Genomic DNA, 16,938 nt, shown 5'->3' on the forward strand with positions numbered 1-16,938 from the left:
GTGGGCAGGACAGAAAAGAATGAGTAACCAGAAGCTATAAAAAAGTAAGAGGATAAAGTGAGCCAAAACTTCAGCTAACCTAAACTGGAGTAACTCCATAAAGTCAATGATTTGTGCCAGATTTATCTTTGAGCTTTTGGCTCAAATATCTGCTAGATGCATAAAAATTAAAAACTAGAGGAAAGTGAGAGGGTTTTAAGGAATTTTAAAGAAAATCCTCATTACAGTGCATGTCAGGTTTAGATGCACAGTAAAATACTTTTAGTTGCACCAATAGTAAATAAATACATATACAATTTTGATCTAAAAGATGAAAGCACTGCTAAGCTGATCTTGAGACTCAACAGGAATTACTTTTGTTTGACAACACCAGTGTCAAAGCCACAGTTTGATCAGGGAACAAGCAAGGGCAGAGAATATCTGCACTAACAGCAGTGGCCACAAACAAAAATGCCAGCAGCGATGGAAAGCAATGGGTATAGAGGTATTACTGAAACCTGTCCACAGAACTGGCAGTCTGAGCCTGAGCAGTTTCACACACAACATCCTCTAAAGGACAGAGGTGCAGCTTCACCTTCCTATGGCTGACTTTTGAATTTTCCAAGAAGCCAACACACAAACACCAGCTGCTCTTGTGACCTCATGAAGAGATTTTGTTTTGTGTGCACAGAACAAGGTGAAGTGCAAGTTCACATTAGTGTATGAAGCAGAGTGTGACTCCAGAGCACCTATGCAGCAAAATAAACATTGAGAATTTCCATATGAGGTTTCAATGTCCCACATTAACTGAAAAGTGTTCTTAGTGTAATTGGCAAGCACCCCTTGTTGCACCTTAAAAATTTCATTCAGATTTTCCTGTTTCAATTCCCAGTCTCACAAAGTGAAAATATACCCACGTACCTCTCTGTGATTGCAGGTGTGGGAGCACTCATGACCTCTTGATACAAGATATTCAAGCCACACAACCATTTATCAGTATCATCTTTAGAATCAGCTGAAAAATTAATATGCTATGTTAAACACCAAAACAAAACCAAGACAGAACTTGTTTAGATAAACCTTAGTATACAAAGCTGCTGATAACCTTCCTCTTTGATAAATCTCATTGCATAACTTCATGTTGCTACAAATAAAGCCAATAAAAAACAGCATAAATCTGGGGGCAGGTAAGCTCTGACAAAAAATACCTGCTTTTAGAAGACTTTTATCAGAGCAGGAAAGTTTAAATATTTCAGCAAAAGCAATATAAAACTACTGCTGAGCTCCTGTGGTAACACAATCAAAATTAATTCTCTTATCTTCTGCCTCCACAGTGGCAAAAGCCCAGGACCCAGATCAGAGCAACCTGAAGGAAACAGGCAAAAGACCTCAGTACTGCTATAGCATAAAGCTGGTTCATTATATTCCCAGCAACCTACAACAAAAGCCAGTAGGCTTTTGACATAATCACCTATTTATCTTATCCATGCCTCTCAACACATTGTTCCAGACTAAATTTTGGCAGGACAAACAGAAAGGGAGCAATGTACAAAATTGGTGTAGCAGATATAAAACATTTTAATACAAGTCAAAAAAAGGTCTAAAATTCCTTATGTGGCCTAGCTAGAAGCCACGTACATCTTCCTCCCTGCCCTACAAATTAGTATATCACTGCTTTGTTTTGTTTAAAATTTAGTTTGCCTTTCCATTTTTCAAACCAGAAGAGTCCTCATCATTTATCATAACTGCATTTGGTAATTCTTCAGCCCAGCAGAAGGAAGATGAGGAACTGCTTGCTGGGCACAGCTTTCCCTGGGAAATACCAGCTAAGCTGCAATAACCTTGCATGAGATGTGATCTTTACAGCCCTCAGCTGGGCAAAGCCCATTTGATTTAGCAGGCTGGCTCTGAAATTGCATGAAGGCATTCTTCAATTAAACCAGCTCTGAAAAATTATTTTCACTCAGGAGCTGAAATCTTTTATCAGCCTTCAAAGCAAACAAGTTTCTCAAAAGGTGAAGATTACATTTTATTTAAACATACTTTCAAACAATGCTTTATCCCCCAAGGATGAAGCTGGAGCCCAGCCTCAGCTCCCCATTGAAATGTTTTTCAATTTGTTACAATTTTGGAAAGAACACCCACTACCACAGCCAAACCAATTCTTCTCCCAAGACAATTCTGCCCCTTATGATAGCTACCATTCCCTTCAAGGAACAATTCTTTTATATTGTTTTAAGAAACCATGACAAAGCCCTTCCACAAGGAAAAGGATTTCCCCTGCACTGAAAGTTATATCATGTTGTTCTGCAGTTCAGCATTACAGCAGGAGCTCATGGTACCAAGTGTTTTCAAAGCATTGGCAGAGGCCTGGTTTGAGAACTGCCATGGGGGAGGGACTGGAGGGGCTGTCAGAGGAAATCAAGCTGAAGTCCCTGGCACAGCTGCACGTAAGCACAGCCACTTACTCAAAATTTTCAGTCAACAATGGCAAAACATATTTAAAGTTTAAAACTCCTAAGAACGGATTAGTCACAAGCAGTCTTTCATTTCAAAAGCATCTGACTGCAAAAAACTTGTATTCTCATACTGCAATCTATAAGAAATTCATCCCATAAATAATAAAAAATAAAAGCTGTCAGTATTTAAACACTTAGAAAGCACTCCACTTTTCTCACATTGAGATTTTGCAATAAAGTTAAAGATTTAAATGGGTAAGCGTGTTCATGCTCAGGAAGAGAGAGCTACAGCTCCAAATAAATTGTCTGTATGGTTCTAAACCAAGGACCCATTACAAACTTTTTAGAAAAGAAATCTCTTTGTAAATTTCACTAGTTAGAAATTGTATTCAGCCTGTCTCTTTCATTTCAAAATCTTTAGGTTTGTAACCCCGGATAATCTTGCCTATAATAAAATTGTTCCAACCCTTTCTATAGATACAGGGTACAAATTCTCTTTGTTTCACACAGATCTCTTAATTTTAAATTTATCACTTTCCGATTTTATTTATGGTTCCCTAGTACTTATTTAGAAGAGATTTAGTATTATCAGGTGACATGCACACAAATAGCCCAAACTAAATTCATTTTTCCAAATTAGTCTGCAATTGCTCATAGGCAACAGGAAAATTTCTGTGATACAGCTGCAATGAAACTTTTTGTGGCTATTACATCCAAAATCATTTTGGCCAGACTAAAAGTGTTAAGACAATATTCTGGCCACACTGAATAGCTGTCCTTAAAGAGGGCAATGTTACAACTGCTCTTCAGTGCTGAAAACTTTACTGGAGTTATCTAACCAGCAAAAATCTACCTTGCTAGAAAAATCAGAAACAACATTCGCACAATGCACCTCTGGAAAGTGAAACATTCCAAATGCAGCAGGTCACAGAAAGAAGGGCTGAGTAAAACTTCTGGCTCCAGATTTTAAGGATCTGGTGCAGTCCTGAACTGCAGAAGTTAAAACCACAGTATTCTGTGCATTCCTGTTCCATCAATGTGTTTGACTTGTTCAATCAGAAACCTTAAAGAAGAAAGAAAAAAGATAAAAGTACCTGCTAAACTTAAGGTGTTGAGGACAAACTGGGTACCATAAAAAACAGTAAAGCAGTGCTCTTCTCTGTGCCTTGCTTTGCAACGTTCAAAGTCCTTTGAATTCTTTCCTGGGCGAATTTCTTTTATTTCCATCAGATCCACTGAAAGAAAACATCCAGTAAGTACAACTGCAGAGCCTGAAATGGTAGGATGGATAACTCAAAGTATGCACACACATATAAAATAGCTATATATATAAAAATGCAGGTCTGTATTGGACAAGAAATGCAAATTGTGCCAGCTTTTAATCCATAAATCCACAAATAAATAGTAACAGAAAATAGTAGAAAAGGACCAGAAAAAGAAAAATAACCTGTCATATTTTTATTATTTCATTATCACTGATTTTCCATGGACAAAGTGCATACACATGGCCCTTTGGCTCATAGAAAATGTGATTTCACAAATGGCATTAACTCTAAGCAAGTAATTTTCCAATTGCCATGAAAACTGTTCAGAAACAAAAAAGAAAAGATACAATTCTACCTTACCTGTCTAAACCATCCACATAAATCTCACATAGCCAGCTAACCTTGTCAGCTAGTACAGTCACTGGTACTTTCAAGAAAAATATTGGAAGCAGTAATATAAAGAGCAAATCAAGCTTAATAATTAAAATGTTTGTGAGTTTTCTGACGGCCAGCTCCAGGGAGATCTGTGTTATTTAACATAACCTGCTGTATCACTTTCACTCTCAGCTCTCCAGAGAACATGGGTATGCACTGGAGCACGGAATGGGAGCCCTGCACAGCACACACTCTCCCAAAGTCAGCTCCCTTTTTTCAAGCCCTTGCTACAGGGCCTGCAGAACAGGAGGGAGACAGCACTGAAATAGAAATATGTGTGCTCTCAAGATAAGATACTTATTAGAAAACTGAGGAAGTGGTTTTGCTCTGCCTGTGGACCAGAGAAATAAACAGCTCTTTCCACTTCTGGACAGTCTTGACTTACAAGCTACAGGACAAAGTGTGAAGAAAAACATTTCATGGCTGCTCTCGAAATGTGTTTATCAGACCCAGCAAAATCCAAGGAAAACAGCTGAGGGTTTCTGTCCATGCATTCAAAAATGCCACAATATAAACCCCCTGTTTCAAATGAGCACCTCATCAGTAACAGAAGACCTTTAACAACATAAAGAAACAGCAGCTCTGCTGCCAGACACGGGTGAGCTGAACAACAGCAAAGCTTCCACCAGTGTAATGCTGCAATTCTATGATGCCAACGTGGACAGATAAGCAAGGAAGTTCATCAACAAAATCCTGATAATGAAACATTAATTCATCTTGGAACTTCTTATTTTCTGCAAGTATCCCAGGCCAAACTTCTACCAGACATTCCTTTCTCACAGTCATTAAACAACTTACACTGTGAAAATGAGACCTCAAAGGTTAACCTGAATAGGATACCAGCATCTTTCTTAAATGAATTTTTCCAAGCATCATTTATTCTCAAGGTAGCGGTTTTGATATCTCAGCCTCCCTCTCAAATAATGAAAGCATCTCCTAAGATCTGCATATCTGATTGCTGAAGACTCCTCAATTTGTATGTTTTCAAAATAATTCACACTGTGCCTATAAATGACGAGGAACCAAAAGCTTCTAATGATGACACTGATCTCCCCAAGTGAGACCATTCAGAGTCTCACTTGGATGCCTAAAGATGTATCCAAATTACCATCCTAAATGTCACCATCTAAAAAAGTTACCTTACACCAGGAATTTACATTAATATCAACAGAGAACAATCAGAATGCAAAGATAGAAAGTACCCAGATGGAGAGGGGAGGAGGTTGCATGGCTGCAGTAAATGGCACAGGACTGCACACCAGCCTGCCTTATTCCAAGTGCAACCCCAATCACCTCTTCTGCTTTCCCTTCACCCAACAAATCCCTGCTGAAAAACACAGTTTTAACTTCAAAGTGAATCATACCTTTCCTTTCAGACTCCTTTAAATCCCCACACATGAACAACACAACAAAAGGCCCTCTCAAAGTACAAACTAGAAGCAGTGATAAAAGAGATTTCACAACCTGCATTGCTGTTGTCATTTCCAGGGGCTCTTACCTCACACTGACCTCTGAAATAAACACACAAACTTGCCCAATGTCTCCCCTCAGTTACACACACTCAGTGCAGTCCTTCTCCTTGCACTACAGCCTTTCAACCCCACCATCCCCTTCTCCTGCACGAACCTATGTGTACATACAGAGTGGCACAAGGATTTTTGTATGCACAGACATGTTATTGCTCCTCCAACTGGTTTTTCAGAAAGGGTTTCACTATACCCTGATTGCTAAACATTCAGTAAATAGAGGAATGGTTCAGCCAGGGAACAAAATTGGGTGAAAGAGAGAAGAAAGATATATGTATATTAAAAAATTAAAAATTTAACATCCCTACTATTTTCAGGCAATATATTTTATATATATATATATCCTGCAAAATTTGGGCAAGATATCATTACGTTTCCTTAGAAATAAATGAAACAGGTACAAAACACAATTTTTATTAAACATCCTTTAGATTTTTACAGAAATGAAGATGTAATACACATTATCATTTCAGAAAATGAATAGAAACCACCTGTATGTATTTTAATGACATTTCATAGTGTTGGTTAGGATGTATCACTCTACATTATTGAAAGAAAAGCCAATGTAGGGAATCAAAGGGAGAAAAGAGAAATATGAACAGCAAGCATTAATTCTGGTCTTGCACTAAGCTCTGCATCCTCCGCAGGTAGTCTGGCCTGGCACCCTCCATGTGATGCCAAATAACTCCAGAATGGCTGATTCCAACTATACTAGGAAAGAAGCAAGCCAGGAAAAGCTACAGCATGTTTCAGGCTCAGATTAGTAAATCAACTGTACCAACGTAGTTGTTACGCAGTTACTGTGAACTTTTTTAACAGCAAAATCTGCCACTGAACAATTAAAATGCAATTTCATACCTATGCCAGAACTGCAGGGACAGCACTTCAGACATGCTATCTTTGTTCTGCCTTGAAGTACTGGAGTTTTCCTCCTTTTCAAGCCCACATGCAAATTGCAGAGCCCTGGCTTCACAGACATGTATTTCTGGGCCCTGATACACCCAAAAAAACCACAGACCTGGACAGATGCACCTTGCAGAGTCAAGTCAAATCCAATACACTTGCAGGTGGAATTTCCACAAGAAAGGTGAAAGACGATTAAAACATTTCCTAAGGAAACATGAATGAAAGCATGCCCTGTAGAGTAAGTGACTCACATCCAGCCAGACAAGGAGAGCACTCCCCCGGCCAAAGAGTTTGTAAAAGTCGAGTGCCACTCTAAAACCCACAATCAGTTTACAGTTCATCCATCCCTTTATATGACTATTTCCCCAGGTTGAAACGATCTCCTTAGCAGCCTCATAAGTCACGGATTGATTCTGACAGCTCCCTCAAGAGGCTCTTTAAGGAGACCAGACTCCAAGGCACCTTCAATTACCCTGCTGTCTCGGGCTCTGATCTGGATGTGCCTTCCAGGCAGTTCAGAGCCCGGAGCTGCTGAACTTCAGCTCGTGCTGCTGTGGTTTTTGGCAAATCAGTGAATTCAATGTATCCTTACACTCCTACATAGATACTTTCCTAATACTGCACAGATTAATTCTCGGTGCTCTTCAGGGCACCTGACTGAGCTCTTTACTGCCATGAACTTAACAATAAACTTTTGATCCTCAGCATCTCCACTGATCTCCATTCAAATAACCCAGCAGCAGAGATCATGTTCAGTCACACACTTGCAGGTTAAAATTCCTGTGACATTTCCTGCAGTCACACTTGGAGGTAGATGGTAAAACAGAACCTGCATTTCACTACAGCAGGTGCTATGCAAGCTGAGGGGAAAACATGATACAAAATAACCAAAGGTAGAAAACTGTGTCAAGAGGAGAACTAGGAGAACTGTGAAAAGCACATTACATTGTTATACACAACACTCTGCTGCACTGCAATTTAAAGAGAGAAGCTCTGGCTCTGTCTGCCACAATGGTCACCCACCAGCCACCTCTGGGTGGGAACACAACCATCCAGCACCTGAACAGACAGGCTGGGGAACAGACCCTGCTGAAAAGCAGCCAGTGCCACCAGCAGAGCACCTTCTGTGAGCTGGAAGTGTCCATCTAAATTCACTGAAGGAAGATGAGTTTGCAAGAACACCTTTGGTCAAGTCAGGCAATGTCAGGCTGGACCATCAGGCTGATTGTATAGAAATGCATGGGTCAAAAAACCTTAGAGGCTGTCAGCCCATCGAGGTACCCTTGACAGAAAAGTCTACATGAACAGTGTAAAAGTTTACCTGAGTCTGCCATTATGGACTACAGAGTTCTGCAAGATAACATTCCTGATTCAAAGCCCAGATTCCCCAGGAGTCCTTCAGGGTCTGTGGCCACAAATGGTGCTCAGCTCAAAACTCAGTCATGTACTTAATGAAGGAAAAGGAAAAGCCTACAGAGAGTTTCAGAACAGAGTCAGAAATCATGCTTGGAGCATTATTTCAGTAAGTCTGAAGAAGCCTTAAGGGAAACTACTGGCAATGTTTTGAAGAAGAAAATAAGGGACTCTGATCACCCAAGCTGTGTGCATCAAGACATGGGTTGGCCATTCTCTCTATGAATATAATTGCATTTTCACATGTACAGTAATATTCCACACTCAGAACCAGATCTTTTTTTTTTTTTTCCAAAAATTTGCATCACAAAATGTTCCAAGGTAAGTTTCATTTTAGAAAGGGAGAAAATGCCCACTGCAAGAGGCTGCGTGCAAATGAGTGCCCAGTGAATGAAGAAAGCCTTTAGTACCCTTTTGCAAATGTACTTCATGGTGGTTAGTGAGGACAATGGCTGTGCTCTCACTTCTGCAGAATTAAATATTAACTACCCAGGGTGTGTTTTAACTGCCTCTTTTTTTCAGAGCAGCAATGAAACACAAATCGTCTGTGACTCTAGAGGGAATAAGGTGAGGCTTCTCTTGGAGGACAAAGTCACAAGAAAGCAGAAATGTCCTGCAGCATGGCAGTCCAGATGTGGCAGGGAAAGTAATTCAGCTCATATAGAGAGATGTTTACTGAGACATTCAGCAGCCCAAGGAAGTCATTAGAGATCAGCCACAAAACTTCTGAAAACACGGTTAAAGGATGAAACCTGAGAGACAGTGTGGTGCACCTTGAGAAAGCACCCCTGAGTACCTTTCCAAGGGTCCTCTGGGGATTTAGCTGAGTGATTGACATAAGATTTAGAGAAGTGCACCTTTTAAACCCATGGGGTTTTACGCAATAAGGTCACACAGAGCTGGCATGTACAGTAACAACAAATTACTACTAAATTCATAACTTCTCACTGGATTGCTCAGTACAACACCATGTTACATGCTTCCCTGTTTGAGCTCTGAATTCAAGGGGCTGTACACCTGGCTACTGATTTCACATTAAAAATTAAAGGGCACCTCCACAAAATGGCATAATAGGGTAAAAATTACATATGTGCTTATAAAAGTTTACATTCTGCTCCATGCAACAAAACAAAATAAAAATGTTGGCATATCAACCTGACTTGGGGAAAAGGATGGAGTACCTACATCTCACACTCACTTTGATCACCCAGTTTAGGGGTGCTGAGGTCTGTGCAGTTCATTCCATCCCTGTTTTGCTGGCTGGCCATGACAGGAAGTCTGGTCGTTGTAAGTTAGCATCAGACATTGCAGAACTGAGCTGCTAAAGGGAAGACATTATTTGAAAGGAGCTAGAGGCTACACATGTTCATTTTTTCATTTGACCACAGAAACCAAGCTCCATGTACTCAGCTGAAGACTTACACAAAGATCCCCTGGCTAACAAGTGAAATACAGCCATTTCAAAACACACCAAAAGAAAGGTGAATTTTAATGTTCCTTTGTGAAGCTACTTCAAAAAGAGCAAGAACTGGACTCACTTTGCAATGACACATTGTTCTTTAACAGTATTCAGAATACAGAAAGCAAATGACAAAATAGAGACTCAGGGTTTTCAATCTGAGTTAAATTTATTTGTTACTTTAAGTCTGAAACAGTAAGGAAATTGAGACAAAAATTCTGCTAGTAGTAAGGAAAAAAAAGGTCCCTAGAAGAAATCAGCAAGACCAAGTCCAGCATTCAAGCCAAGTCAAGCACTCATTTCACATTTCTCACCAGAATATATAGATGCTCATCACTTCTCCCAGAGAGGTACAGATCTGTAAATGTTTATACCATCTTCGCCAATGGGGAAAAGAAAAGTTTTCCACCACGGAAGAAATTTACATTGCTATTAACAATTCTACTAAATAAATGACTCAGCTGTTTAACACGTAGAAAAAAGATCAGTGTTTAAGAATGTGGGCCACGTGCATGAACACTCTCTTAGGTGTTAGTTTTGGAAGTTCCCCAATGTATCTGACAGCAAATAGATGCACAGCATAAAAATTTGCTCTCTTTGGCAGTCATTTTAGCAAAGATTTAAAAAAAACATTATCAAAATTTAACTTCAAGACAAAGATGATAAAATTCACAAAATAAAACAATGAAGATAAAAAACCCTAACCCTCGTTAGGCAGAACAGTACTGCCTACAGCAACACACAGAAGGTTGCCATTAAATTAAACTCCAGATCTCTGCTTGTCCCCTCACCCTGTCAGCTGAATGTGGCCTGACCTGGTGCTGGTATCTGCATGATTCTATTACAGATCCACAGCTCCTGTAATGAGCTTTGATCATTGAATATCCAGGTGCAACATTTGGCAGAAACTAGTGATTCCTGCTTGGCAGTGTAACAAAGTCTGAAAGCACAGGACAATATCACAGATTGAGAAAAAGCAGAGCAGCTACCACAGGTTCTAATTCTACTTTTAACATGAATTTACTAAGTCTGATTTTAGTTTTCATACTCCCTTTACCTGGGAAAAAATGAAAATTCAACTTCGTTTTATGTCTGGGTTTTTTAACCATGTTCTAGAGGACAAATTCTGTAAAATCTCCCCTTTTCAGCGGGGAAGAAAATCTCAAGTGAACTTAACACTTGATAACCCTTTCCTGTAATTTAAATGAGAAATCAGCAATGCTCAATGACTTTGAGATGGCAAATTTATTTAAAAGTGGTCATTTTTTCCTACAAACTCTGGGAAAACTACACATAAAACTAGAGCAGTGAGACAATGTGAAATGAGCAGTTCACATAAATTCTAAAATAACATGTTATGCATTGTCAAACACAGGTTTCTGTTATAAATGGAAAAAAGACACAATACAGTCCTATTGCATTAATAAAGGTCTGGGCTGCAGAAAATAGAAATGGCTGCTATTGTTGTGCTGTGGTGTGTCACGAGCATCAAAGGCTTCAATTTAAGTATAGCCTTTATTTTCCTGCTTCATAATTCTGCAATTACATTGACATGATGCCTGCATCTCTGCCACTCCCCAGTCCAGGTACTTCATCCTTTGAGAAAGTTTTCAGAACAAATTAATGCTAACATTTCTCTTCCCACCTTATCTACACCCTGACCTCTCACTCTGCATACAGAAAGAACAGTTTCAAAGCTGATATATTATATAACTTCACTAAATATGGCCCTCTGATGCTTTAAACCTATTTCTTGTTATGAGCTTGCACAACTAAATTGTCACTAGATATTTTTATTATGGAATCTTTTGCAATAAATAAAGAACATGATAAAAAAAAAGAGAGAGAAAAGGTGATGTTTCTTTACCAAAAAGTAAGGGATTAAAATATGGCTTATATAACTTTACAAAAGTAGGTCACCTTGTCACATTAATTTAAAAAAAAAAAAAGTCCTGGGCTCAAAAAACAGAGAAATAATCTTCTGTCCTCAAATAGAATCTTCCTTGAAATGAGCATGCTTGTATTTCAGAGAATCACACACTTGCACATTCAAGGATGTCACCACAGATTTCTGAGAGTATAAATTCTCCTGGCTGTGAATCATCCCTTCACTCAAGGGATTCTTGGAAGAATATGCAGAAACTCACACATTTTCCAGTGACTAATCCAACTCTAGTCACCATGAGCTTTCCCTTAATAATCATCCTGAAAGCATCTGAGAAAGAATGGAATACTCACAATGGATCAGCTTTCTGGAGATTTATACCTCACCACGTGCTTGCTCGACAAGCTTAAATATCCTAACTTTGGGGCTTAATTTATTCATGTGCATATAAATGCTATATCACAATTTGGGAGTTCTGGAATGTCCTGTCAGACAGCAAACCCCAGGTGTCAGCCACAGAGTGGTGTGTCCCAGCAGAGTCCCAGCAAATCCTGCCATCCCTTGGCCACCTCTCCCTTCCCCTCTGCCTGTCACTGCTGTCCCAGCGTGCACAACATCCCCTGGGACAGTCTGAGGTGGCAGAACCACCCCCGGGTGTGCGTGAGCCATCCAGACCCACACACAGCTGTAAAGGTTAAACACACAACAAAAATACACAGCAGAACCATCGGGAGGAAACACACTGCAACAGAGCATGCTGCAGCTTCACAGGTACCACCCAGAATGCAGGGATTAGTTTCTGCAGGAAGAGGGTCCATTGCAAATTAAACAAGCAAACAAAATCCCTCTCCACAAGGAAACCAAACTGTCCTTCTCTCAAGCAAAAATAATTCATTGTCTCAAATGCCGATCTGGATAGACAGGTGATGGAATTTAACTTGGAATTTAACTGCTTAATACTGGGCTGTGAAAACATCACCTCAAACTTACGTTGTGCACAGACAATGTAAGTTGTCTGTGATCTGTCTCTTGATCTACTATTGAAATAGGATATCCTTCTCTAAAGGACACAACCAACCTATGTTCCTTCATTTAGGGGAAAATACAGAGGTTTCCCCCCAATTCCTTTCTGTTAGAAATTCCTTTTGTAAATGGCAACTCAAGTCTCTCAAAAGGTCAATGTAAAATCTCCAGTACATGGACACTGTGTGATCTGAACCACACAATGAAGACAAGGATTGTTTAAATCAGACTTTCTAGCCTTTGTAAATCCTCACTTCTTACCACACCAAAGCTGGATCTAGGAAGGGTTTGCTGAAGTTTCTCATCCAGAGAAACACATCTGTACTGAGCAGGAAATAGCCTTAATTTTAGCAACTCTTTCACTCTATTCTAAACAGATATGCTGGCAGGTTTTCAACAAAAGGGGCCTTTTTAAGAGCAATGCAATTTAAAATACACAGTAGTGCCACTTTTGGGCCCATGGGGTTGTGTAAATATTTATATAAGCACAGCTAATCCTACATCTCTCCTCTGCTCCGGTCAATTTATTCCAGAATAAGAGTAGCTGCCTTTTTGTTATTGTGAGGCTTAACTTAAATCATTTCCAAAATAATATTAACCAAACTTGAGAAAGGTCACTGTAATAATTATAATCAACCCTAGCTTAGAGGAATTTAAGTGTTCTTCAAACATTTACAGTCCGTCAGCAGGAAAATCAGCACTATGACATCCAAAATTCACAGCACTACACAGGGCAGTTAGGGAGCTGAACTCCATCTTTGCTATCTATCAGCAGCCTATTTTTGTGTCCCAAAGTTAAAGAACTCTCCTCACTCTCTGATTTAGAAACACAAATCCACAGCAGATGCTAACATTGAGTTTTCTGCCTTCTGTAAAGAGCAGTTGCCAAGCTTGAGTTAAAATAGCACACACGGATCAGGAAACCATCTTAACTTTCCCACTCCTACTGAATATTAATTGGTTTTGGACTGACACACAGGCAAACTGCAACCATTAAGATCATATCATGAACATTAGATTTTGCACAGCATAAGTGTATTAATATATTATGATACTTGAGATGATAATTCTCTGCCCTCAACCACTTTTAAAAAAATCAAGAAACAAAAATTTGGGTTTTATTTGTCACAAAGTCAATATAATACACCAGCATATATTTGGGCTCATTCATATAGACACCCATATTCAAGAGGCCACTCCATTCAATTCTCAAATAGCAAAGCTTCAAATCCAGCATTTTTCCACTTTTCAAGCAAAAAGAAAGCCTGAGCCTCAGTCAAAAGAAGCAACAGCAACATACAAATAGCTAACTAAATAAAATACTTCCTTCCTCTTCAGCAAAAACAGTGTCAGCAAGCTAAAACTGCAGTGACTTTCATTTCTAGTAGACCAGATATGGTTCATGGTGAGTTGGAACAAGTGTTCATATAATATTCTGGAACAATACCTGAAAAATACAGCTTCTTGGGGCAGGTTCATTGCTTTTTAAGCCAATAAAACAATATTTTGCATATCTGTGCTTCAGACTAGCACATATTTTCAGACCTAAAGTTCCCAGTGTTATACACGTCACTGAAGTGTTGCTCAATTTAAGAAACTGCTACAGCACTACAGTTTTTGTGGAGAGGCAGATGGCTTTTGGGTAAGTCACAGATCTGGAGCAATATTCCCTGTTCTAGCCTGGATCTGGAAGCAAGTCATTACCCTGCTGCATCACCCAGGTTTAAATTACAATATTCACCTTCTTTTAGAAGCATTAAAATCCATGCACAGAGCAAACTAGTTAATTTATGATTTATTATTACACAAACACACGCCAGCCACAGAAAGCTTTGATAAAAGGTGATTATAAGACAGGACTGAAAAAGCTGACCCAACATCTGGAATGCAACATCTGTTCACTTTTAAATTGGTCCCCTCTGTGCAAATGGCTACAGCAAGGCTTCAACACACAGTCAGAGATTGGTTTGGCCAGAGGACTCTGAGGTCTCCTTCCCTCACTGAGTGGTCATTTTCTGCCATGTTTAAATCTTATTGCTCTGTGTGTAAACCTCAGGCTTTATTTGCTAAACAACATTCAAGCACTGCTCTCATAACTAAATTCTACATGCCCTCCCAGGACTTCTTTTTTGGCACAGTACCAGCAATACACTTGTACTTGCATTCACACACATCATTATAGAAAGGATAATTACCCTCATTTGTCACGTCAGAAACTGGGGCAATGAAAGATTATGATCCAGAGTACCTGTTAATTTGGTGTCCAGACCTGTTTGCTTTTCCCCAGAATACTGAATATGAGCATATTTTCACACCAATGATAAGAACATCCTCCCAGACAACCAGTCTTTTATTTCCACTGTATCACATTTCCAGTTGCAGGTCCAGTCTCCACAAGGAATGAGACAGGAATCAATGGAAACAGTAGCAGAGATTTAATACTTTTAAGTCAGGAGCATGAAGAGAAACTGCTCAGACAATCCCAAAATCATGAAAATTCTCAGTGCCTGTCTTTGCAACCTTACAGACCAAAGGATTTTTAACTTACTGTACATTTATCAAAAAAACTAAAACCTTCTAAAACTCCATACTCCAAGAAACCAATAGATGATTCTGGTATTTCAGACAAACTATTCAATTCCTTTATTGAGGACAAACACTACTTAGCAGCTGTAGAGTAAAATCATGCTCACAATAATTTTTAAAAGTTACCATGTAGTCCTATGCAAGCACTGTAATTACATTACAGCACCCTGAGCTGCACAAATCACAGAAAGCCCAGGCTGAGCTTTCTTGGCATCAGCTGTGTTCGTAAGAACTGAGGATTAGTCTCACTTTATTCCTCTATTCTAGTTTTTGCAGCCCTATCTAGCCTTACACTCCCCTTCTATTTCCTGACCTTGTTATAAATAATGGGTTTAGTCAGTTCCAATATCAACTAAAGAGACAATACCAACTCAGGGCCTTGAAACCACCTCATATCTCACAGCTTCATCCTCCTAAGCCACTGGTACTTTCCAGTAATGGTCCTAAACAATGACTTCCATCCTGAGACAGCAAATTGCCCAGAAATACCAAAATCTGAATTCAGTTTCCTTGTATTTGAAGGTGTTTGGTTGGTTTTTTGTTTGGGTTTTGTTTTTGTTTTGGTTTTTTTTAGAGAGAAGTGGTAAAGAATAATTACTCACTTGAATTTATAAGACACAATGATGGAAAACAGTCTGTCAATTCAGAGAACACAAACACCATCATATTCAAATATGAAAACTTTAAGAACAAGGCTAAGGATAAAAGCATGTTAATCATATTTGAGTAGTGTTAGATACCTAAATAATGAGCTGCAGAAGATTCTTTGTCTACATTACAACAATTCAAAATATTCTCAGCAAACTACCAAACTCTTTCAGCCAAAATCTTCATAATGTCAAAAAAAAGACTTGTTAAATTAATATTTGACAAGTACATCAATTTATTAGTAACTCCAAATTCAGGTGCACATTGCAAATACTCACAGAAACCTTCAATCTTGTCAGCTGTCTTGCTCCATGCTACCTGCCTGGTTTCCATTATGACTTGAATAGTCCTCCTTTCTGGGCTGCTCTTCTTAAGACTGAATATTGTCATAACAGTTCCCAATTCCAAGGTCCTTTTGATCTGGCTTTTCTCATATTCAGGCAGCACTCCATAGTCTATAGTCTTTCTGGGCATTTTTTCTTTTTAATCAAACTTTTATGGTCTTCAGTGTCCTAAAGAGAAAAAATCATAAGGAAGAAAATTGAGAAAATTCAATAATGAAAACAGGATTTTAATTTCTTTAAACATCACACTTATGTAGTTAAATACCTAACACAGACTCCTGCCCATGCCAACATTAACTCTTGCTGGTTTATCCTGAAAGGAGCTACAAACAGCCTTCACAAAGGGCAGTTCCAGCAACATCGGTTTGTGTAAATTCTTGCATTCTATCAGAATTAGATGAGACCTACATGAGAATGTAAAACAGGTAACTGTCCTTTTGAGAACTGTACTGAAGGGAAAACATGAGTAATACAAACACTAAGTGTTGTCAACGTCTAAACATCAGGTTTTGCACTTTTAAACTTCATGGCTCTGTTTCTCCTACGCAGTCTGCCTTTTCTTACCCACACGTTGGGTGGCAGATATTTGTGGACGTACACTGGGGACACGTCTTGGCACAGAACAGCCCAAAGAGGGATGTGTACAGAGCACATCTCACAAATATCAGCAAGTTGCTGTGCTCTCTGGTCTCCCACATCACTGCACCAAACCGCTAATTACGAGCTTGATTACTCCTCAGTGAGGTTATTTACAAACAGGATGGTCTGCAAGCTGCGCTGTCACCCATGAACGAGCAGCACTGTCACACAAGTCGCAGGGGCTGCTGCCACACAGCTCCCAGCCATCCCCTCTAACCTGATCCCCGACAGGTTTGAAGCAGCTCTGTGCATGCAGCCACCAGGCACGGCTCCCCCCTGCTCCTCTTCCTCTCTCCTCAGGCCGCTGCTCTCCATCACAAGCAGTTTCAGTTTCCGTGTTCATGGCTAATTCGACCGTGGCACTTCTCGCT

The 16,938-nt window shown here is 39.5% G+C and overlaps 1 protein-coding gene across 12 annotated transcripts in view; it reads right to left on the reverse strand.

The window, feature by feature from the left end:
* Positions 1–16,938, reverse strand: part of PLCG2 (phospholipase C gamma 2) — a 68,878-nt gene that overhangs the window by 35,840 nt on the left and 16,100 nt on the right. For 10 of the 12 annotated variants that reach the window (XM_064386429.1, XM_064386428.1, XM_064386426.1 and 7 more), the window contains 3 exons: positions 15,863–16,096; positions 3,533–3,673; positions 901–994 (listed from right to left, as the gene is read on the reverse strand). In XM_064386429.1, coding sequence (XP_064242499.1) covers positions 901–994; positions 3,533–3,673; positions 15,863–16,058 — 431 coding nt within the window. In that variant the 5' untranslated portion in view covers positions 16,059–16,096. Of the gene's footprint in view, positions 1–900; positions 995–3,532; positions 3,674–15,862; positions 16,097–16,193; positions 16,394–16,784; positions 16,911–16,938 lie in introns of those variants that run through there. The other 2 variants (XM_064386432.1, XM_064386433.1) reach the window with 2 other exon arrangements.

Source organism: Passer domesticus, chromosome 12 (genome assembly GCF_036417665.1).
Source record: "Passer domesticus isolate bPasDom1 chromosome 12, bPasDom1.hap1, whole genome shotgun sequence".
NCBI classification, from domain to species: Eukaryota; Metazoa; Chordata; class Aves; order Passeriformes; family Passeridae; genus Passer; species Passer domesticus.